Source organism: Peromyscus californicus, unplaced genomic scaffold (genome assembly GCF_007827085.1).
Source record: "Peromyscus californicus insignis strain IS unplaced genomic scaffold, ASM782708v3 Scaffold_11__1_contigs__length_118956290, whole genome shotgun sequence".
NCBI lineage: Eukaryota > Metazoa > Chordata > Mammalia > Rodentia > Cricetidae > Peromyscus > Peromyscus californicus.
The window spans coordinates 80833587-80857217 of NW_026294402.1; the positions used below are offsets into that span (position 1 = coordinate 80833587).

The 23631-nt window shown below is 41.9% G+C and overlaps 1 protein-coding gene across 4 annotated transcripts in view; it reads right to left on the minus strand.

The window, feature by feature from the left end:
- Window positions 1-4921: 4921 nt before the first annotated feature.
- Window positions 4922-23631, minus strand: part of Ube3d (ubiquitin protein ligase E3D) — a 150924-nt gene continuing 132214 nt past the window's right edge. For 2 of the 4 annotated variants that reach the window (XM_052715756.1, XM_052715743.1), the window contains one exon: window positions 5523-8585. In XM_052715756.1, the coding sequence (XP_052571716.1) occupies window positions 8439-8585 (147 nt within the window). In that variant the 3' untranslated portion in view covers window positions 5523-8438. The other 2 variants (XR_008213602.1, XM_052715765.1) reach the window with 2 other exon arrangements.

Consider the following 23631-nt stretch of genomic DNA (forward strand, 5'->3'; position numbering starts at 1 on the left):
AAGTGTTCTGGTTGTTGTTGTTGCCTTTTTTTTTTTAATCAACTCAACACAAGCTAAAGTTGTCTCGATGAGAAACCTCAATTCAGAAAAATGTTTCCATTAGATGGCCTGTTGGCAAGTCTGTAGGGCATTTTCTTGATTAATGATTGATGAGGGAGAACCTAGTCCATTGTGGGTGGTGCCATTCTTGGGCAGGTTGTCCTGGGCTGTATAAGAAATCAGGCTGAGCAAGCTATAGAGAACAAGCCAGTACACAGTGTTCCTCCATGGACCCTGCTTCGGTTCCTGTCTTGGCCTAACTATTGGCTATGTTAAATCTTAGTTTGGTTTTCTATTGTGGTGAAGAGACACCATAATCATGGCAACTCTTATGAAGAAAAACATTTAATTGGGGCTGACTACAGTTCAGAGATTTAGTCCATTATCACCATGGCAGGAACCATGGTATCGTGCAGGCAGACATGGTGCTGGAGAAAGAGCTGAGAGTTCTACATCTTGATCTGTAGGCATCAGGAAGAAACTGTGTACCACCCTGGGTATAGCTTGAGCATATGAGACCTCAAGGCCTGCCCCCTCAGTGACACACTTCCTCCAACAAGGCCACACTTCTTAATAGTGCCACTCCCTATGGGCCAAACATTCAAACATGAGTCTAGGGGGCCATACCTATTTAAACCATCACACCTCCCCAACTTCTTTTGGTTTTGGTTTTATCACAGCAATAGAAAGCAAATTAAGAAACAGGACCATCCCAAGAGCAGTTCCCGTTCTGACCAGAAGGGCAGGGGAAGGCCATTGATAAGTCCACTGGAGGCGGAACTAATCACTGGGGCTGTAAACCCTCTACTCTGTTTATATAATTTGCACCTTGTGCAAATAGGGGCCCTAGAATAAATTTGGGCCTTAAAAGTGGGTTTCTTAATTTATAATGATATTGAGAACTAGCTGGTTTACTTTATTCCTACATGAAAATTATGCCCCTTAAAAATTAATAGTGCACATCCAATGAATTTTAAAATGTTTCAAACAGGTTTGTGTCTGTCATTCTTAAAACTGGAGCACTTACTTATAATAGCTAATCTCCATGGGGCTCTCCTACTTTCCCCCTGAGATCAAGAACTAATGGGCTGATTTGGAAGATGACATCTTGAGCATCTCAGGGTAAAAATGGAGAAATTGTTGCATATAATCATACTGAGTGGTCCTGACTACATACTCTGAAGTGTATAGAATTTTTAGATTAGTGGAAACTCCCCCTGTCCCAGATTTGTAAGATAAATGGTGATTCTAACTATAAATTAGGATATATCAGTCAATCTACATCCCTAAATTATAGCATAATGCAGATTCCAATATTTTGACTTACATTAAGAATGTTTGCACACATACACACACACAAGACCCAATGTACAGAAATGACAACGAAGTGCCTTTACCTGCCATGCAAAACTGTTCAACACTGTCAGCATTTTCCCTATAGTGGGACTGAGCAAGACTAATTAGGGCCAGTTCTGTCTGTGTTTGGTTCTAGTCAGGTCCTTTATCTGGAATCAGTAGAATCAAGTTTTGCTAATATTAGTGGACCCTTATTTAACCAAGCTACTTTTTGGCAAAGTGATGTTAAAATTGTAGTTTGTGTGCTTTCTATCTATTTTATGACTCATCTTCATCTTCAAAGTCACTCTTGATAGAGCTGCCTTGCGACTGGGTCTCACTACATGGCCCATGCTGACGGCCTTAAACTCGCGATGCTCCTGTCTCAACTTTCTGAGTCCTGGGATTATAGTCCCTGGGAAAACTTAAGTATTTTGATCAAATATGGCACCTAAGATTTATAAAGACCTTAATTTAAGCTCAACTTAGATTTTCTTATCTACAATAGTACCTCCCATCTTACTTCCCTTGCTCAGTTTTATTATTTTCTGAAATGATAACATAGTATATGATACACATAATACAAAATAATAACATAATACAATATCATGCTTCTTGTTTGCTCCCTCCAAGAGATAGGGAGCTGTAGGGGCCAAAACCATTGTCTCACCTGCAGAATCCATAACTATGTTTGACATGAAGTAGTTAATAAAACATGCATCGATTGGTCAAACTTACAGGTGGCCAGTAAAAGTTTCATCTATTGTAATTTTATACTATGTGAGAATAAGTTCACAGAATCACTTATTTACAGCAGTTTTTTAGAGATTAGAACATTGACTGGAAATCTGTTTTACCATGCCTCTTGTCCTTTTAATGGTGTGCCAAAATTTTGTGATTTTGTTATCTAGGAATGCCGCTGAGTAGATTTGGGAATTATAAATATATAGTCACAAGACACAGGAAATGATTATGGAGTAAGTCCCTAGGGTCAGTGTTCTCTACACAGCCCATTTCAATTCTTTCAAGTCCTCCTACGATGGCTGAGCTGAATTTAAATCTTTTTAATGGTAGCTTTCTGTGTGTGACTGTCTCTGCCAATTGTAATATATACCCAGAGCAAGGCTCTTCTATTTAGACAAAGAGATAACTGCATTTAGAAAGGTTCTATTTCCCTTTTCCTCCCATCTGGTTCCTAAAGACTCTTAGAGATTCGGACCCTCGCACTGAGTAGACATTAACAGCCGACTTTGAACACCAGCTCAGCGGATGCTTCTCTCCCAACCATGGATGAGTGGAGACCAATTCACTTGAGAGTTTAAGTTGTATGGCCAACGAAACTAAAAGGACAGTAACAGACTACCTGTCCTGTGGGCATGACGTGGGCTCCTCTTACCCACTCCTCAGTTTCTCACATTCGTTGTCCCCTGCACCCCCACCAGACCAGAAAGGAAGTCGACTTGATCCTTCTTTAGACCACCAATGGAAAGTGAGACTTCTTACTACATTTGACTCCAAATAACTTAGCAAGACAAAGTTAGTAAGTCAGAATAATATTCTACTTGTGTTTTGAGCAGAAGCTATGCATGTTTTTATGAATGTGTGCATGTTTATGCCAGTGTAAATGTAGGACAGAGACTGGCTTCAGTTATTGTTTCCCATGAGTTATCTTGTTTTTTTTTTTTTTTTTTTTTTTTTTTTTGTGTGTGTGTGTGTGTGTGTGTGTGTGTGTGTGTGTGTGTGAGAGAGAGAGAGAGAGAGAGAGAGAGTGTCTCTCACTGGGACTTGAGCCTTAGACTAATTAGACAATTAGGCTAGACTGCATGGAGTCTGGTGATCCACAAGATCCCAGTGATCACCCTCTGCCTCTCCAGTGCTGGGATTATAGACATATGCTTCCACACCCATGTTTTTACATTCTTGCTGGGGAATCACACTCAGGTTCTCATGCTTATGCCGCATTTTACTAACTAAGTCATCTTACAATCTCTCAGTCATATCTTTGGAAGGATGAGTAGCTTAAGCATAAACATGTATCTGTATGCTCATGGCTTCTCTTTTCTCCAGTGGAGCAGAACTACTGCAGAGGAAAATTCCTTGTCCGCACAGGTTAAATATATATTTGATTTATTCCAGTATCCATCATTAGCTTAATACAAGCTGAACTCTAACAGTCACTCACAGAGACCCTTAGTCTAGGTCACACGGCAGAAGACTCAGAACTTTGCACTCATATGATCAGCGATATGTGGTGATATATTGTGTACCTTAATAAACTTGCTTGAGGACTGGAGGACAGAGCCAGTCACTAGATCTTACCTCTACAAAATCCTCAGCCTAAAGAGAATGAGTTCCTGTTTCCTCATGCCTTATATACCTTTCTCTGCCCTGCCATATTACTTCCTGGGATTAAAGTGCTTCCCATGCAAAGGCATGAGATCTCAAGTGCTGGGATTAAAGGTGTGTGCCACCGTTTGACCTCTATGTCGAATCTAGTGGCTGGCTCTCTCCTCTGATCCTTAGGCAAGTTTATTAGGGTACATAATATATCACCATAGTGATACATAAATGTAGCTAGTCACCAAGTCTTGTTTCTCAGGCCATATCTCTTGCAGCAATGGTTTTTAAAAAACAGTCAATTCTGTCAACCATGTGCCCACAGTGTGGACAGCAGGGCTGGGAACAGAAGAGGAGAGTATATCGCCTGCCCTTGTAGGTAGTGGTCAGAAATGCTTCTGAACCTGTATGCATAGTGCATGCTCCCACAGCAAAGAATCATCCAGGCCCAATGGACAAAGAACTGAGGTCAAGAAATCTTGTTCTCCACTGCCAGAAACTAAAAGCATGAACAGTCAGCATGGTGTTGGGAGCTTAAGTGAAGCCAAAACCAATTCTCTATGGCTGGAGTCTTGGCCATAACACCAATACCAGGGTTTCAAACTGTGCTTAATAAAGTGACACTGCAGGATCCAGCAGATGTCAGTCCACTGGCTACAAAATCAGGACAGCTAATTCTGCTCTAATTCCTAATCCCACCGCTCTGCTGGGTAAACTCCAAGGAAGAGGAACCAAAGCAGGATGGCAAGTGATAACCTACAATGAAGGATGTTAGGGAATGAGGGGACAGAAGACGTGTTTGGGAGCAAGAGCTATTATTAGGTGATCTGAAAGCTAGGGATCAACCACTAGGTGAGATCCCCAGCAGGAATGGTTGCAGACTCTGGGAATGTCCTCCTTCATGTGCAGTAGGGAGGGAAAACATGGATGGATCCTCGGCAGGGGAGATCAACCAATCTGGCCCAAGCCACAACTCCAGTCCCAGCTCTTGAGTCAAGCTGTGTGATATTAGGTGAGTCTCAAGTCTTCTCCATAAAATCAGGAGCTGGCCTGGGCGCTGCAGGACTGGGCTCAGCTCTTATCATTCTCAATGTTTTCTTGTTTGGGCACATAGGAATCGAAGTAACTTCATCCTAAGAAGCCAGCATTGTCCATTTATTAATTTGTAATAGCATGTGGTGAAGGGAATAAAGAACAAAAAGAACTCATGTGGTTTTACACCCTCAGGAAAACTTTAATTGGATAATCCCTCATTCAACAAACACCAACGAGCATCTTCTTTGACTAAGATATGAAAACTTCTGTATTTTAGTTTTTAAAAATGTGTTTGAAACAAACCCGGAGCTCTTTAAAAGTTTATTTCCCAGGATTTACAGCCGTTAACATTCAGCTCCCCAGTGCAGTTCCTCGCTGCTGTGTTCACACAGGACAGATGGGTTTCCATTAGCTAATCTGCTTCCAGGTGGTGCTGACACAGCACAGACTTGCATATTCCTCTCTGTGGGAAGTAGAGGTGCAACTTCTATACTTAACCTGCCGACAACCTGCTACTACAACTTTCCTGCGAGCCTTGGCTTTGCACAGAGCTAAAGTCAGCTCTCAGAGAATAAATGCAAATGAGGAAACTGGAAACTTCAGCACTAGGCCCTCATTCCACACAGCTCCAGTTCTTGTTCATCTCGGCAGGCTATGTTCACAGTTACTGCTGACTCCTGGCCTTGGTTGTGCTCTGTGCTGAAGAGCTGTCTGCTGGTAGACCAGAAGGCCTCAGCTTCAACAGCTACATCTTCAAAAAGGCCACCTGTGGGGGGTGGGGGTGGGGACAAACAAACAAACAAACAAACAATACTTTACTAAGAGAACATGATGGAATGGCAGGCTGCACATCAAATCCAATTGAGGGGGCAAATCTGGTCAACAGGATACATACCCATCTCCCAGAATCAAAAGAAATGACTTAGGCAAGGCAGACATTGGATTTTACAGCAAGAACCAATCAATCTTTTTTAAATGAACCATCAAGTAATTAGAATGACTTACATCCACTTTAAAGAAAAAATAGAGTTTTAATTGACAGTAAAGTTATATATCCATGAAGTAATCTAGTTCATGTTCTCATTGGTTCAAACCACTCTTTTTGACATTGTTAGCAGAATTCGGAGTCTAGATGATTGCCAGGCAATTCTCCGTCCTTAACACTGTTGGTAAGTACATCATCTTCTCCTCAGGTCATGTTGATACTTTTAATCATATGCAATTAGACGTGTTGTGTTTGCCAGTAGCAATTCATCTTCACCTACTGTTTAAAAGAAAACTTAATTCATACAGGCTTATGTGCAAAACTATTTTCAAGCTATCAACAGGGCCCAGAACAAATGCCTGGAACTTCCCAATAGTTCTAATAATGGTGAAACAAGCAATGATAACGGACCATAAATGTTTATGGAGTTTTAGTTCAGAGGTGACAAAAATTGGGAACTGTACTAACATCAGGAAGAGAGTCAAACACAGAGAGGATGCTGGCCAGAGTGGAAGGTTTGGGAAGCTTGTGCTAGGCCAGATGGGAGTAAACTCGCCCATTCTTAGAGAAGTATCTGTAGCTAGAGTTTTCCTGGTCCTGCCTGGCCCACGGTCAGGACAAATCTCTCTTACCTGCCAGTCCCGCAACTGCTCAGACCCAATTGAGTAAACACACAGAGACTTACATTGCTTACAAACTGTATGGCGCGGGCAGGCTTCTTGTTATCTAGTTCTTCTATCTTAAATTAAACCATTTCTATAAATCTATACCTTGCCACATGGCTCGTGGCTTACCAGTATCTTACATGTTGGTACTCATGGCAGTGGCTGGCAGTGTCTCCTGACTCAGCCTTCCACTTCCCAGAATTCTCTCTCCTTGTCCCGCCTATACTTCCTGCCTGGCTACTGGCTAATCAGTGTTTTATTTATTAACCAATCAGAGCAACACATTTAACATACAGAACATCCCACAGCAAGTATCAGTGGCATGAGGGAAGTTGGGGCCTTCCCAGCTGCAGTGTAAGGGGCATGTAGTTAATGATCCCTGTTACAAGGAAAAGAAAAAGGCAGAGCCTTGCAGTGCAGGAGGCATTGGCTTTATGGAGAGTACTTCAGAGGACCTTGCTCTTCATATGGTGCTAGAAAGAAAGCTCCTGCTGAGTTTCCGTATCAACTTCCTGCTGAGCTCCTATATCAAGTTTTGCAATGAGAGCACCAAAGTTGAGGGAACAGACAAGGAAGAAGGGTTACAGTTCCTAAATGACATCTAAACTCGGGACAATTACAACTGGTATAAGCTTCCAGGGCTTTCTGTGATGATCAAATGAGATAATAGGCTGGGTGAGGGTGGGAAATGTGTTTTAGGGCAGGCCAGGCTCTATAGTGTGTGTAAGCTAGCCTGAGCCACATAGTAAGGCCCTGCCTCAAAAACTATGAATAAATAATAAAAATATAATGGTTATTAAAAGATAGTATGCTACAAAAATTCACATGAGTTTTTTTCCCTCTTTGTCTCCCACTTTTCCACTGTTACCAGATGGGAAGGGGCGTTCAAGAGAGACTCCTGTGTGTCCCATTAGGGATTAAGGAGTGGGTATAGAATTAGATGAGATGGGAGACCACAGGTCATTGCTTCTGACACAGGGCCCATTGAGGGCAGTGGTTACTGTGCTTCTAGCCCACTGGGAGAGAAAATACACCGCCTTCTAAAGGCAAAATCAATTAACTCTTTTAATTCTGCAAATTACTGTGGCATGGAGTAGTTGCAAGGGGGATGAACAATCATGAAAAGTGCCTAGAAAATTTAGCTCTGCAGTCAGACGTCTGACTAGACTCTGAGACAGTTTTGGTTGTCAACAACTGGGAGAGGGTGGTGACGGACATCTAAGAGGGGGAGGTAGAGTGTTGCTGAGTGTCCTAAAAAAATCACAGGACAGCCCCCTCAAATGCCCCCAAATGTCAACAGTGCGGTGCCGAGAAACACTGTAATTACAGAATCGTTTTGTGAAACCAAATCCCTCATTGACTAGTTCTGTGACCTTGAATAGGTTGGTTAACCTCTTTCCATCTTTCCACACCTGCAAAATGGGAAGCGTAAAAGGCCCACCTGAAACCTGTAAAGCATTTTATAGTGCAGCGAGCTTGTTTTGACTGTTTGCCCTGAGCACAGCCCTAGGATCAAGGCAGGGCATCGTTTGAAACACGGTTTATGAAGGAAGAAACAAGCTCCGAAAAACGAAGCGACTCGCTGAGTGCACAAAACCTCTCAGGAGGCAACGGTGGACTCGGGAGAAACTGTGATTTGAAACCCCTCCTCTTCTTACCATAATCTTGCAGATAAGTGAGAAAAAAAGCGAGAGGCCCAGGGACCTTCCATCCCCCTGACGCCTCGAACATCCAGACAGCTTTGGTTTCCTACGCTTGTGATAGTGAACCTAGAGAACAGTAACCCTGGAGGCTCAACCAACCAGTTGTGCAGAGAAGCCCCCCCGCCAAGTAAGGAAAACCTGACATTTGGACCTCGTGAGCTTTCATCTCTAGTTTTGTTAGCTTTCCCTACCAAGTACATCATGTACTTCCTAAGTCTCAATAACAAAGACATGTACTCAAACTTGGGGAGCGGGTATTACCTGATGCTTTGTGGTGCCTTTTATTTAAACTGAAGTTGAGTTAACTATTTCAAAAGCCAATTTTGCGTTCTCTCGCTTTTATTTGTGACAGGATAAACTGCTTCCATTACTGCCATTTATTTTGAGAGAGGATAATCTTTTTGCTTTTACGATGCTGAGAAAATCCTGTTTCAATGCTTTCAGACCACATGAATACAGCTGCACCTCCAGGCTCTTCTTGCATTTCTGGAATATACAGTCACAAAAATGTAAACAGTGACTTGAGACATCAGAAGAGAGGACTCTTTCTATGCCATAAGATATGACTCTGTGTTCATGCACCCGAATATGGACACTTGGAAGGCAGACGAGCTAAGAGATCTAAAGATAATGGCCCTGCTTTGAGTCATCTAAAAACAGTGGTCTTAAATGACAAAACATAGAACTAGACTGATGGAGTGGCGGACCACAAGTTAAGTCTACAGTGCTTCAGTTACACAGGAGCGACATGTTAAACACTTAAAAACATCCTTTAATCTTAGTTAATAGCTGTATTGTTAATGGAGATTTCAATCAATAAAAAGACATGTTGTCAAAGCAGGTCACATAAGATATAATTTGCATTTTTAAAAAGCTATCTAGTGCTTTGGGATATGTTAAACAAACCCAATAAGACTATAAAATACTGAAATTTTTGAGTTTCATAATTGCAGGTTTTGATTTTTTATATAGTTTTTAAAATTTTATGTGTATGAGTGGTTTTGCCTGCATATATATCTGTACACATGCCTGGTGTCTACAGAAGTCAGAAGAGGGTGTCCAGTGCCCTGAAACTGGAAATAGAGACAGTTGTGAGCTACCATGGGCATGATGGGAATAGAACCTGGGTCCTCTGGAAAACCAGCCAGTGCTCTTAATAGTTGGATCATCTCTCCAGCCCCTCATACCTGCAGGCTTCCAAAATGATTCTACAATAAGTAATCATAGCTATACATAGATTTCCCTTTTAAGGGGAGCTGTTAACATGAAATAGATTGGTTTTATAGTAAGACAAGAAAATTTTATATTTTATGCTTTATATGGTAAAACATACCTTATATTATAGTTTCTAAGACCCAAACTCCATTTATAAAATAAAAGATAATTGTGAATACAAAGAGAAATTTAAAAATCTAGCTTTTTATAACATTTATCAAATATGTTTGGCATCTTAAAGTAACACTGGGATTAAGTAATCCTCTTGACTCCCTAGCTCAGTGTTTATCAGGAGACTGTTGACAGCACCCACACCTGGCTTTTGAGTTGAATATTGTATAAGATAGTCCTCCCTCAGGGCTGGCAGGCTGACTTGATTTGTCTATTGACTCTGTCTCTGTTTTATGCCACTGTTTGTCCCAGTAACCACATCGAGAAGCAAGGATTCCCTCATGGTGCTAACACAGGAGTGGGGACCAGCCAAGCAATGACATGACCTAATAAGATGGATATGTTTAAGATGGCTGCCTAACACTCACTGAGGGGAAGTCACCACCCAAGTTATGAAAAGAAGACAGACTTCTAAAGCAGTTCCCCAAAGGAAGTATGTGGTATTGTATTCCCCTAAATATTGTGCATGCTAATAAACTTATCTGGGGTCAGAGACAGAACAGCCACAATATTAAACATAAAGGATAGGCAGTGGTAGCACACGCCTTTAATCCTAGCATTCCAGAGGCAGAGATCCATGTGTTCAAGGATACAGACAGGCATGATGACTCATCACGCCTTTAATCCCAGAAAGCGAGCCTTTAATCCCAGCGAGTGGTGATAGAAAGCAGAAAGGTATATAAGGTGTGAGGACTGGAAACTAGAAGCATTTGGCCTGGTTAAGCATTCAGGCTTTGGAGCAGCACAATTCAGCTGAGATTCGTTCTGGATGAGGACTCAGAGGCTTCCAGTCTGAGGAAACAGGACCAGCTGAGGAATTGGCGAGGTGAGGTTAGCTGTGGCTTGCTCTGCATCTGATCTTCCAGTTCACCCCAATACCTGGCTCAGGTTTGATTTTATTAATAAGAACTTTTAAGATTCATGCTACAGCCGGGCGGTGGTGGCGCACGCCTTTAATCCCAGCACTCGGGAGGCAGAGCCAGGCGGATCTCTGTGAGTTCGAGGCCAGCCTGGACTACCAAGTGAGTTCCAGGAAAGGCGCAAAGCTACACAGAGAAACCCTGTCTCGAAAAACCAAAAAAAAAAAAAAAAAAAAAAAAAAAAAAAAGATTCATGCTACAGAAGTAACTATGGGTTTTGTACTGGCAAAAAGAGACAGTGAAAGTCAGCCTGACAAAGAGTTTGCTGCACACAGATTCCCACTGAAAGATGCTGGCTTGCTGAAGGGACTCCGGCAAGCAGTCGGAGGGGAAGAAGTCCCTGCTGCACCAACAGGCAGAGGCTACAGGTGCATTTGACTAGACTCTGGGAGCTCAAGCACAACCTTCCACTCCAGAGGGTCCGCATAGACTTAGCAGAGACCTTCAAACTGTGGGGGCAGAGTGAGATGATATCTGTGGATTAGTATAAACCTTCATCTGGGATTTCCTGTAAGCCATGGTTGACACTGTGATGACTGGCATATAACTCAAAAAACTTGTTGGTTTTCATGCACCAGGGAAATAGGGAAGCTGAGTTACTACTGGGAGAAGGGCAGCCAGGGGCTCCATCTAAAGACAGGACAGAAAACACGGACCAACACATCTGGACCGACACATCTGCCACTTGTCAGAGTTCCAGCCTTCAATAAAAGCAGCAAGTTCAGGGCACATACGTATCATCACTTCTTTCAGAACATGCAGATTATGGAAGGCACTGCCATCGCTGGACAGCGCTACTGACGCTGGAGTGAACAGCCAGTTCTGAAACCCCAGTTACATAAAGCAAACCCAGTCACTCTGCTAAGGACAGCAAACCCACAGGACACACATTTACATGAGAATAGTCTTTAAAGGGCTTCATAAAAATCTACCGCCTCCAGCACAAATTGTATTTGTTAGGAAATAATGACATTCATGTGGGTGGGTGCTAACAATGCCAGATATAAAACAGTGCTACCTCAATAAATACACCATTATCCAGACATTCAAAAGTCCTAGTTTCTCTTCTCTCTGGAACAGCTGTGAGGGGCATCCTGGAGCAAGCACATGGTGACACCAGGGAAGCTATGGACCAGGGTATTTGGAAATCCGGTCCCATTGGTACCAGCCCCTGAACAAACAAATGTAGTTGGGAGTGAAGTTCCTGGAAGCCACAGTCTTTTCTGCGGTATCAATTCATTGAAACAGTTACCGCTCTCCTGAAAGGTGGCTTTAGTACAAAACAAAACAAAACTGGTTTTATTTGTTTTTGTTTTGCTTTGTTTTGTTTTAAACATACTCTATTAAGGAAGCCACTGCCTCTTTCTTTGGAGGTTCAGAAGCCTGAGTGCTGAGGACAGAATCAGGATGTCCAACCCTCATACCAGGCAACTAAAGAGCTTTCTGTATCAGGCGAAATCACTGAATCATCAACTTTAGGGACAGTTTTTAAGTTCTGATCTGGCCTGAAACAGTAATTCCAATCGAGATGCAAGTAAGGCAAAAAGCTCTTCCTGGAAAATATTTCTAAGCTACTATCAAGGGCAGAGGAAGAAATGGCCAGTGAGGATGTAGTTGGGGACTCCACCAGTTAACACTGAGAAAACGCCATGAATGTTATATGTAAGCAGCAATGAGATGTTATAATTAGAGGCCTTCAGGTCAACACCGTTTGGGTGTACAGGGGCAGAACTCTGTCAGGCAGGACTGGTGACTCAGGTGATCTGTCATTCTCTTCAGGGAAAGGGTTAGCAAAGTCACAGTCACACTTTCAAACTGTCTTGGTTAATTTTATGTCATACCCGAGCAGCTTTGCTTCTGTGATTTGCTTTAATAATTTATTTCTAATTATATGAAATATAGCTCCAACTAGAAAATATAGAAAAGTACACACAAAAAAGAGAACTATAATTTTTGTAGCTCTATTACTCAGAGATACTGGATAATGTTTTGGTTTTCTTTCCAGATGTTTATTTATCATATATATTTGATCATTTTTATATACGCTGTTTAGTAATACATTGCTTATGTTTAACCAACTGATGTATTGTGGCAGTTTTCACATGCCAGTAGTATTCTTTATGATAAATTTTAATGGTAACATTATATATTACTATATATTTATCACTTAAGGAAGAAAAAAGTACAAACATATAACTTCTTTTGCCAGAAACAAAATCTGGGAATTTAGGGTGGAGTGGTACTGAGCACTGTGGTTCTGGGGTGCTGTCTCTGGACCGGCATCATCCCCATCTCTGATGCTGTCTCTGGACCAGCATCATCCCCATCTCTGGTGCTGTCTCTGGACCAGCATCATCCCCATCTCTGGTGCTGTCTCTGGACCGGCATCATCCCCATCTCTGGTACTGTCTCTGGACCGGCATCATCCCCATCTCTGGTGCTGTCTCTGGACCGGCATCATCCCCATCTCTGGTGCTGTCTCTGGACCGGCATCATCCCCATCTCTGGTGCTGTCTCTGGACCGGCATCATCCCCATCTCTGGTGCTGTCTCTGGACCGGCATCATCCCCATCTCTGGTGCTGTCTCTGGACCGGCATCATCCTCACCACCCAAGAACTTATTAAAGAAGAGTTATCCTGCCTTACTCTAGACTCACTGGAACAGACACTCAGGGGAAGTAGCTTTCCGATAGGGCCTTCCTGATGATTCTGGTTACCTTCTACTGTGACAGCCATTAGTGTAGTCTGATTTTACAAAGCTAAGCAAGTGATACTGGGGAAGGTACCTGACTTGATGAAAGCCAAAACATAGGTTTTCTCTTTACCAAAGTGCATTCTAGACCAGCACAAACTAGGTACTCTGGCATGAGTGTCCAAAACAACCAGCAACCACGAACCTGAGAAGGCACAGGTAACGATGATGGTAGGGGTGGGGTGGGGGGAGTCAATAACAGGAATGAGGGATGGAGCCAGGGAGGGAATAGTCAGATACATTCTATAAATGTATGAAATTGTCAAGCAAGATTAATCAATTAAAAAAAAACCCAAAAATTCTTCTTTAAAAGAAAACATCTTTTTCCTCTAGAAGAGAAACAAAACGGGAGGGAAATCAAATTAAAGTAGAAAGAACCAGATTAAGTCCAGTGCTTTTGTTCTGAGACATGCATTATTACAGATCTTAATAGGGCTCTGCGCAGTATTTCCATAGACGTCTACAGTGTACTAGATGCGGATGCCCTTTGTTCTGGCCCCACCCCTGGCACCATGCACTCCCAATCCTGATAATCACAACCTTCTCCTGGGTTGAATTTCTTTTCCTTTTACATGAGAGAAAACAGCGGTATTTGTCTGCTTTATTTTTATTTCAGTCAGCTTGCGGACCCCAGCTCCACCCATTTCACTGCAAATGGCAGGATTTCCTTGTTCTTCATGACTGAATGATACCGTGCTATGTGTACGCATCATGTATGCTTTATCCAGCCATCTGTCTTTGGGCAGCTAGTCTGACTCCATCCCAGCTATCACCTTTTTGCCGACTTAATTTCCTTTGCCTACCCACCAAGAACCAGGATGTTGTCTGTACTACATGGCAGTTCTGTTTTAGCTTTTGTAACACCTCCATCCTGTTTTCCATATGGCTGTAGTAGTACACAGTCCCACTGACAGTGTACAAGCCTTCCTTTTCCTCTGTTCTCTCCAACACTAGAGATAACGATGTGGGTATCTTCATCTACTGAAAAGGTTTTAGGTCATTTGCTTATTTTGTTTTAGTTTAAAAACTGTTTCACATTTACTTGTGTGTATGGATGTGTGTATGCACACACGTGCAAGCCACGGCATCCAAATGGCAGACAGCGGACACCTTGTGGGAGTCAGTTCTCTCCTTCTATCATGTGAGGTCCAGGGATAGAATTCAGGTCTTCAGGCTTGGTGGCAAATGCCTTTACCTTTACCAAGTGAATCACCTCATTGTAGCAGGAATTTTAAAAGTTCTTATTAATAAAATCAAACCCAGGGCCAGGGATTAGGGTGAATGCTGGAAGATCAGAGAAGCAGAACAAGCCACCGCCACCTCACCTTGCCAGTTCCTCAGCTGATCCTGTTTCCTCAGACTGGAAGCCTCTGAGTTCTCATTCAAATGGATCTCAGCTGAACTGTGCTGCTCAAAAGCCTAAAAGCTTAATCAGCTAAAAGCTTCTAGTTTCTGGTCCTCACGCCTTATATATCTTTCTGCTTTCTGCCATCACTCCCTGGGATTAAAGGTGTGAGTCACCATGCTTGGCTGTATCCTTGAACACACAGAGATCCAGGTAGATCTCTGCCTCTGGAATGCTAGGATTAAAGGCATGTGCTACCACTGCCTATCCTCTATGTTTAATATTGTGGCTGTTGTGTTCTCTGATCCCAGATAAGTTTATTAGCGTGCACAATATTTTGGGGAACATAATAGCACCACACCTCATTGCCCCATCCCCCATTTGCCAATATTTATGAACTGGATTACTTAGTGTTTTTTTTTTTAATTAGTGGGGCTTTGTTTTTTGGGTTTTTTTTTTCATATTCTGTACAATAACTGTTGGATGAACAGTGGCAGCTATCTTCTTCCATTCTTTTTTTGTTTGTTTGTTTGTTTTTTTGTTTTTTTTTTTTGTTTTTTCGAGACAGGGTTTCTCTGTGTAGCTTTGCGCCTCTCCTGGAACTCACTTGGTAGCCCAGGCTGGCCTCGAACTCACAGAGATCCGCCTGGCTCTGCCTCCCGAGTGCTGGGATTAAAGGCGTGCGCCACCACCGCCCGGCATCTTCTTCCATTCTTTAGGCAGCCTCTTTCCTCTGCTGTTTTATTTTGTAGAAGCTTTCTACATTGATATAATCCTGTTTGTTCATTTTTGTTTCCTGTGCTTTGGGAGTGTTACCCAGAAAAATCTCTGCTTGTGCTGATGTCTTAAAGCATGTCCCTGTGTTTTCTCCTAACACTTTCAGAACTTCTATTTAGGTCACTGGCCTATTTGGGGCTGATTTTGTAAAAGGTGACAATGATAAAGGAGATTGGGTCTAGTGTTGACTAGTGGAGAGCCAAGCCCTTTATGTTAGCTGCTGAAGACTAAAGAGACCCACAGCTTTCCCACATAAAGCAAATTAAGAATTAAATGAAGTTTTGGTGGAGGTGGGAAGGAGGCAGCTGCGTCTGGTACACATACGCTGATCTATCTATCCCCTGTCCCTGTGCATGGGAGTGTGTGTGGTGTGCATATGGATGTGTATCTGTGTTTCCCTAGATCTACTCACTTCACAAGAATCTCTTCAGCAAAATCTTTGGCTAGTTCCAGTGAAGAAAACTACCACAAATGTGACTTCAAAATAAAGTCACAAAAGTCCCACCAAAAGCTGGGAAGGAAACCAAACTTGCCATATTTTGCTAGGTAAGATGTGAAATTGTACAGCTATTCTCCAAAACAATTTCTTTCAAAACTAAATATGAGCTGGGCATGGTGACACCAGCATTTAATCCCAGCACTCAGGAGGATGGCAAGCTCAAGACCAGCCAGGCTTATACAGCAAGTTCTAAGCCAAGCTAGGCTGTAGAAGACCCCCATCTGTCTTAGTCAGGTTTTCTATTGCTGAGAAGAGATACCACAACCATGGCGAATCTTATAAAGGAAGACATTTAATTGGGGCTGGCTTACAGTTCAGAGGTTTTAGTCCATTATCATCATGGCAGGAAGCACGGCAGCATGCAGGCAGGCATGGTGCTAGAGAAGGAGCTGAGATTCCTACTTCTTGATCTGCAGGCAGCAGGGAAGAGACTGTGTACCGCACTGAGAGTAGCTTGAGCATATAAGATCTCAAGGCCCACCCCCCACAATGACACACCTACTCCAACAAGGCCACACCTCCTAAAAGTGCTATTCAAACCACCACAGCATCTTTAAACAACAGCAGCAAAACAACAGGTCAACGTGTAAGGATTGTACGATCCACCAACTACAGTCTTGGAACAGACACTTATGTGCGTGGAAAATCTTGCACAATATTAATTGTCAAAAACTGAAACAAACCCAGGTAAATGTTTCAACAGTAGTACAGTGATTCCATGGGATCTTAATAATCAGCAACAAAAAAAATCCACAAATCACTGACTCACACAATTCTCCTGGGAATTGTGCTGAGTTTAAAAACCTAACCTCAAAAGGTTATATACTGTATAACTACATTCATGTAACATTATAAAATAGATAGCATTTTAAAGGAGAGACAGACTTATAATTGCCAGGGGTGAGGGATGTTGGAGAGTGAAGAATGGATATGATTATATAATAACAAGATGGATCCTTACAGTGATGGACCTGTCAGTGTCTTGACTGTACAAAAGATACATGAACACACACTGATGATAACATGTATAGATAATCATCTATACATGAACACCCATACAAATGACAACACTGGAGTAACTGAGTAACATCAGAGGGGTTATATTCATGTCAATATCTTGATTGGGCTACATAATACTTTTATAACATGTTATCACTGGGAGCAATGGAGCAAAGTGTACCGCAGTCTTTCTAAACCATTCTTTACAACTACACACAGATATACAAAATTACCTCAATAAAGATTCCAACTAAACAAACTCCATAGTATTTAGCAAATGGTTTTATCTAGCTTCTTTTAATCCAGTGTCTCTGCCTGTAACCCTAGGATGCATTTTTCAAAGCCTTATCCTGATGCTTGTGTCAATATATCAATGAGATCCCATTTCCTCTGTGTAATGACCCTAGTAATCTAGTAGGTTAATTTTGAAACACAGGTGGCAATGCTATTAAAATCAACAGGGTTGGGTGAGTAGCCTGGAATCAATGTTTAAATTACACAGTGCTATCTCACATGTCGGGTAGTGATGAAGTTTGTGCTGTGACTAGTCCACCAGGTACACACTTCTTCTTTCTGCCTCATTTTTATCATTTTCTAGAAATCAAAATGCCCTAGCAGATTCTGTAGGAATAGAATAAGCTTCTCAATGTTTGTTTGTTCGTTTGTTTTTTGGTCAGACTATATATACTTAAATTAAAACTTAAATTTTAATCTTGAAAGTAATATTACCTTACAAAAAATGTCTAGGGAAACCGGAAATAAACATATACCATAATACCCTAATATAATTATAATTTTGGCCCATTTTCCCATATAGTTTAAAAAAGGCATTTTAAAAAAGGTTTATATATATATATATATGTGTGTGTGTGTGTGTGTGTATGTATATATATTGTATGTGTGTGTACACATTTGTACACATGAGTGCACATGCCAGCAGAAGGTAGAAGAGGGTTTCAGGTACCCCGGAGCTCAAGTTACATGTAGTTGTGAATAACCCAATGTGGGTGCTGGGAACCAGGCTCAGTCTCCTGAAGAGCAGCAAGCTCTTAACTGCTGAGTCATCTCTCTAGTCCCCAAAGACATTTTAAATTGTTTCATATATGACATTTTATACAATATTTTTCATATGCAACTCAGTAAGTCTTCACTCCTATTTTAACAGCTGTACAACAGTTTATCATAATTTATTTAAGCCACTATGAATTTGAATTGCTTCCAAATTTACTAAGTCAAAAGTTATACTGAAGTAATTATTGTCATGTTTATAGATTTGTTTTCCCATACTTTGGAATAAATTCCTTAGGGACAGAGTCCCAGAAATTGGACTGCTAGACTGAAAGGTATGGAAATAATTTGATGCATTTTTCCCAATGAGCTGTACCAACCAACACTGTGTTAACTCTTTTTTAAATTAGTGCTAATTTAATAAAAGGGCAATGATATCTCAATGGTTTGGTTTGAGTTTAGTGAGTTGCTGTGAAATTAGAGATTCTACCAATTTTTTTTTTAACCATTAGTTTTCTCTTCAGTTAACTGTGAGTTCAAGTCCTTATCCTTGACCTCTCAACAGGATTTTTAGTTTTTTCTAATTTTAATTTTTAACAACATGTTGTGTTTGGTGCATATGTACATGAGAGTGAGTGAATGCTAGTGTGAAGGCAATACAGATCCCATCTAAGGGGAAGATCACCATCTTATACCACCTGCTGTCCTCAGTTCCAGGAAGGACCTCAGGAATGTGCCATGACAACTCAAACAGGTACAGGGCAGTTTGCTCCTGCAGACATTCTGTCTGCGGTTTATGGCCTTTGAAGATATCTAGATAATCCTGTTAAACAGTCCAGATAATCCTGCTGAGCAAGTTGTGGTTCCCTGCTAAAAGTACAACCCAATGGTTTCAAATGTGGCTTTGAGCCAAAAGTCTAGACCAATAGTTCAAAAAAAAATCACCTTGCCCCATATCCCTTCTACCCAATCCCAAGTATGTAATTTCTGGCTTGTGGTTTTTCCCTATAAAAACCCTCTACACCTGGGCTCGTGGCCACGCCACATTTCCTTCCATCTTCTGTGCAGTGGCCCAGGTCGAACCTGACAATAAAAGGACCCTTATGTGCTTGGAAACCGGATCCTTGGTGGTCTCTGGAGGTTTCACTAAATGGGTACAACACTTGCTCACTAGTGCCACAAAATGTGTGTGGAGGTAAGGGGACAACTTTTGAGAGCTAGTTTCCTCCTTATACCACGGATTCTGGGCCTTGAACTTAGGTTAACGGGTTTGCACAGCAAGCATTGTTACCTGCTGAGCCACCTAGGTAGCACATGGACACTTAAAAAAACAGTTTCTATAAGCTCTTTAGAAAATGTTGATTTTTTTTTTCATCGAAGGAATTAAGTGCCAGGCATGGTCTCATAAATCCATACAAAATACACTTGAATTAAGTATCTAATTTAATTTTGCCCAAATTATACATGGAGGTCTGAGATTCAGAGAAGTTAAGTAGCTTTTACTCATGGTTGTGAGTCGGTAACAAGGCTGGTGTGCAATCAAGGTTTTGTCTCTGAGCCTAGTATTCATTTCATCATAAAAGCTCTTTCCCTTTTAATTACAGTGAAAGATAATTGCTATGGTAACTTTACTTAAAGAAAGCGTGTATAATATTCCAATTTAAGCCGGATTTAATAGCTGGAATGAGGCAGGCTCCCTATCTAGTTAAGAAGAAAGTTGATTCCTTCTTTGGATTAATTATAGAGGAGAAAGCAGAGTTTGAGTGGCAAATCAAAGCCCCACTTGTGAAGAGAAATGGCTTTTTAATTAGTGGAGAAAGCCCTGTTATATGATGAGTGCCAAGAAGACAGTGAGAAGATGGCTGGAATCTCAGATGGAACCATTTTCTCTAAGTTTGGAGAGCAGGGTGATGTTGGCATACTTTAGTCAGTTCTGTAAAAATGACTGTAACTTGGAATAATCAAATATTAGTTAAGGACTGTCAAGAGAGGGATCAAATTGTAACCAGATACTTATTTTCTTTAGTCAACTGTGGGGAGCGAGTGTACCCCTGTATGTATAAACATTCATGATATGATCATGGACATGTCTGTGACCCCAAGGCCTTAACCCAGGGGATGGCAAAGCCTTCCTGGTCCTAGTATGGTTGTTGAAAGGGTGTGCAGAAAGTATGAACCACAGCTTCCTTCTACAAGATGAATGCAGCCTGAGACTGCTCCCTTTCAGAGACCCAAATTAGCTAACCTGTCTCCTCATTCAACTGTATGGCTGCTGGTAGACCTCCACCAGAGTGTATGGCTTGCCCAATCCCAGTTTTTCTCTGTGTGTGCTTTTTCATTCCTGTCACCCTAGTTAGGTCCATCAATCCAAAGCCCTGTAGGTTGAGGCTACTAATCAAAAAGGCTGAAGATACTAATCAAATATTCTTTTAAAAAATATAATACATTTCCAATGTGCACACTCTCTAATAGATGGGGACTATTACAGAGATCCATAACTGGGCAGAATCCAGATAATAAGTGACTGTGAGGCACATGGCCCCAGTTGGAACATTACAATGTAATTCCTACATCTAAGGGTCAAAAAACATCATGGAAGAGGATACACATAAGAGCCAGAAGACCAGGATGCTTGCTGCAAGACAGTATCTTCTAGACATAACAGGGATGCTGCACTCGGGAACTTCCAACAATGTGGTTGCTTACACAAAACCATACTAGTTGACAATCCAACATGGCTGGAAGAAAATTTCACAAGACACCATCCTAGATGAAGAGATAAAGGTCAACAATGGCTGGCTAAGTGAGGGAGAGTCAGTTTTCTTCAGGGACAAGCCCCCTGAAGGCTACTCAATCCTAAATATATGTACGTTAAAGCAACATTAACTGAATTATTAATACACACATACACAAACACGCAACAAAAACACTTATAGGAAAAAAGGTCATGAATTTGGGGTGGTAGTGATGGAAACACAGAAGGAATTGGAGTGGGGAGAGGGAGAAGTAGGAATGATATAAATACAATGTACTCATGTATAAAATTTTCAAAACAATTAAAATAAAAATAAAAGTCCTGTGAGGGAGTACAAAACACCTTGACCACACAGCGGCCACACAGGCTTAAAGACCCAGACACAGCTTCTGTGACAGGCTTACTGGCAGGCAACACCTGGATCCAGGAAAATCCATAAGCTGATACCACCCAGGGAGGGCCTGCATCTAAGGGGAAGTACCTGACATGCCAAACATTCCATCCATTAAGATTAGACAAGATCGCCAGATGTTCCTAAGCCTAGCACAGACCTATTTTCCCCTTTTACCAAGATACCCCCTACAAATGTCAGCCAATCAGGGTCCCGAACCCTAGAAATCCCCTCACCCCAAACTCTGCTATGATTAAAAACCCTACCCTGCCTGCGCTCTCTGCTCTCACTGCTGCATCAGACAGACACAGAGACCAAGCTCCAAGCTTGAAATAAAGGATCTCTGCTTTTACATATGGGATTCGGTCTCCCTGGTGGTCTTTTGGGGGTCCCCAAGATCTAGGCATAACAAGCCCCATAAGCAAATCTTTTAAAAGAGAAAGTATGTTAAAACATCCATTGTCTTAGTTACTTTTTATGGCTGTGAAGAGACACCATGAGCAAGGTAACTAATAAAAGAAAGCACTTAATTAGGGGCCTGTTACAGTTTCAGAGGCCATCATGGTCATCATGGCCATCATGGCAGGGGGCACAGTGGCAAATAGCCATGGTGATGGAGCAGTAGCTGAGAGTTTATATCCTGATCCACAGGGAAGAGATTGGGGGTGGGTTGGGGTAGGGGGGACTAGGCTTCGAATGGGCTTTTAAAACCTCAAAGCCCCCTCTAGTGACACACCTCCTTCAACAACTTTCTAATCCTTCCCAACCAGTTCAATTAGACTATTACCCTTTAAATGTAGAAGCCTATGGGGGCCATTCTCATTCAAATCACAACATATGAATGAAGTAAACACGATTTCCTTTCTTAGGTTTATTATTTAAACTTACTAGAAATACATAGGGATTATAAAATTCTTATTAACCTGTTAATTTTAAAACAAAAGGAAGACTAAAGAATGGCTTCAGTGATGTAAGAAGAAACAAGGACAAAGTCTCTGGCAGAGGAAATGCACTGAAGAGGGTGCTATGTGACATGTCACCAAGAGCTCTGGACTTCTACCTCAAGCTCAAGGAAAGCCAAGGGGGCTCTTCTATATGGAACTGCTCAGCAAGTGTCACGAGGTCAAAAAAGGTGCACATGGTCCCCAAAGACTCAGTGTTCAGAAGAGTAAGATTACACCTGCCATCTAAGCTCTTCAGAAGTGGGGGTGTCGGATGACCCAAGGGGGTGCACAAAGGTTAATTATATTTGCACTGTAAGGACTGGAGAACCAGAGGTAAAGTACATGAAACTTTGAGAAGGGAAAACCGATCAGTACAAGGCATTGCTTCCTACCCAGCATCAGGCTGTGGGGGAGCAGAAAGATCCAGGCTCTGGACCCAGGGAAGGCTGAGATGGGCTCCCTGCAGCCCTGTCCACCAGTGACTAGCGATGACTGAGAAAAAGATCCAAATGGCCCAGCAGACCCCCATGCATTAGGCCCCCAGTGAGTAGAAGAATTTATATTCATCACAAACTTTATTATGCTTAAACATTTATTTTTCATATCACTAGAGATGCAACTTTTTTTTCCTGTCTGCTTTTCATTCCGGAATTCATGTTTCTGTTTTCTTAATTATTCTTAAAGGAAGATGTACAAAGACTGGTTGTACATATAAAACATTGAAGGCTTAATCAGAACTCTCCTTTTTTTCCCCCACACTACCTAAGTAACAGTACATCTATTGGTGACATATACTGAAATTGCATATATTCTGTCTGAAGAAACCACACATGCATAGCATTTACAAATGTAGGCAAGTAGCTGGCCGAGTGCAAAATATTACCTTCTGCTTACAAAATAAGTTTGAGTCCTGAAGCCGCTGACCAGACTGTGCAGGGCTTCTGAAGGTGTGCAGTAGGCAGGACTACTGGACAAGGGATTCAGATCAATACATCTTCATTATTGGCATAACCCACTCATGAGAAGTTCAGCAAAGTCTGGGATTATTAAACCAAGGATATTTAATGAATAAAACTACTGGTTGAATTTACAATGATTAGGCCTTTTGAAATTACATCCAACTTGTGCCATAAGATTAACTAGAAAGAAGAGTCGGGATGATTATTCATTGGATATTATGTAAGACAGTGGGAATGGAGGGACATCTATGTGACTTATCATGATTCAGTCATTAGTGCATGGCCTCTAGCTTATGTGGCACCGAATGCTTGGAAATGACCAATGCTCAACCACATTTTGCTGGAGAATACCAGGATCCTTCACAGTCAGTTAATGACCATAGACTGCTTGATTCTAGCTCATCAGGGATCCTGTATGTTGCCACCTTCCCAAGAGATGCAAATTCTGTGAGCTGTCCTCATGATAGGCAGAGGAACTGCAGAGCACGATGCAACCCCCCAAAGCTGGCTCATGGACAGCTGACAGGCCACGTGGCTCAGGACAAAGAATCTATTATCTTCCAGAGGCAACAGAGTGAGATGACCCAGCCTTTTAGGCTTCTTCACCTGGAACTGGAGCTTCCCTCTTCTGGTTGGTTTGTCAAGAATTACATCCTATATTGAGTGGTTCTCCAACATACTTTCTTCCCACAGTCCTGTCTAGGAAAGCTGGTTTCACCAAAAGCCCTCCTTAACCTGCACCAGCAGAGCCTGAAACTCATGCCCGGAGAGCTGCAAATGTAGTATTAAATAGCTAA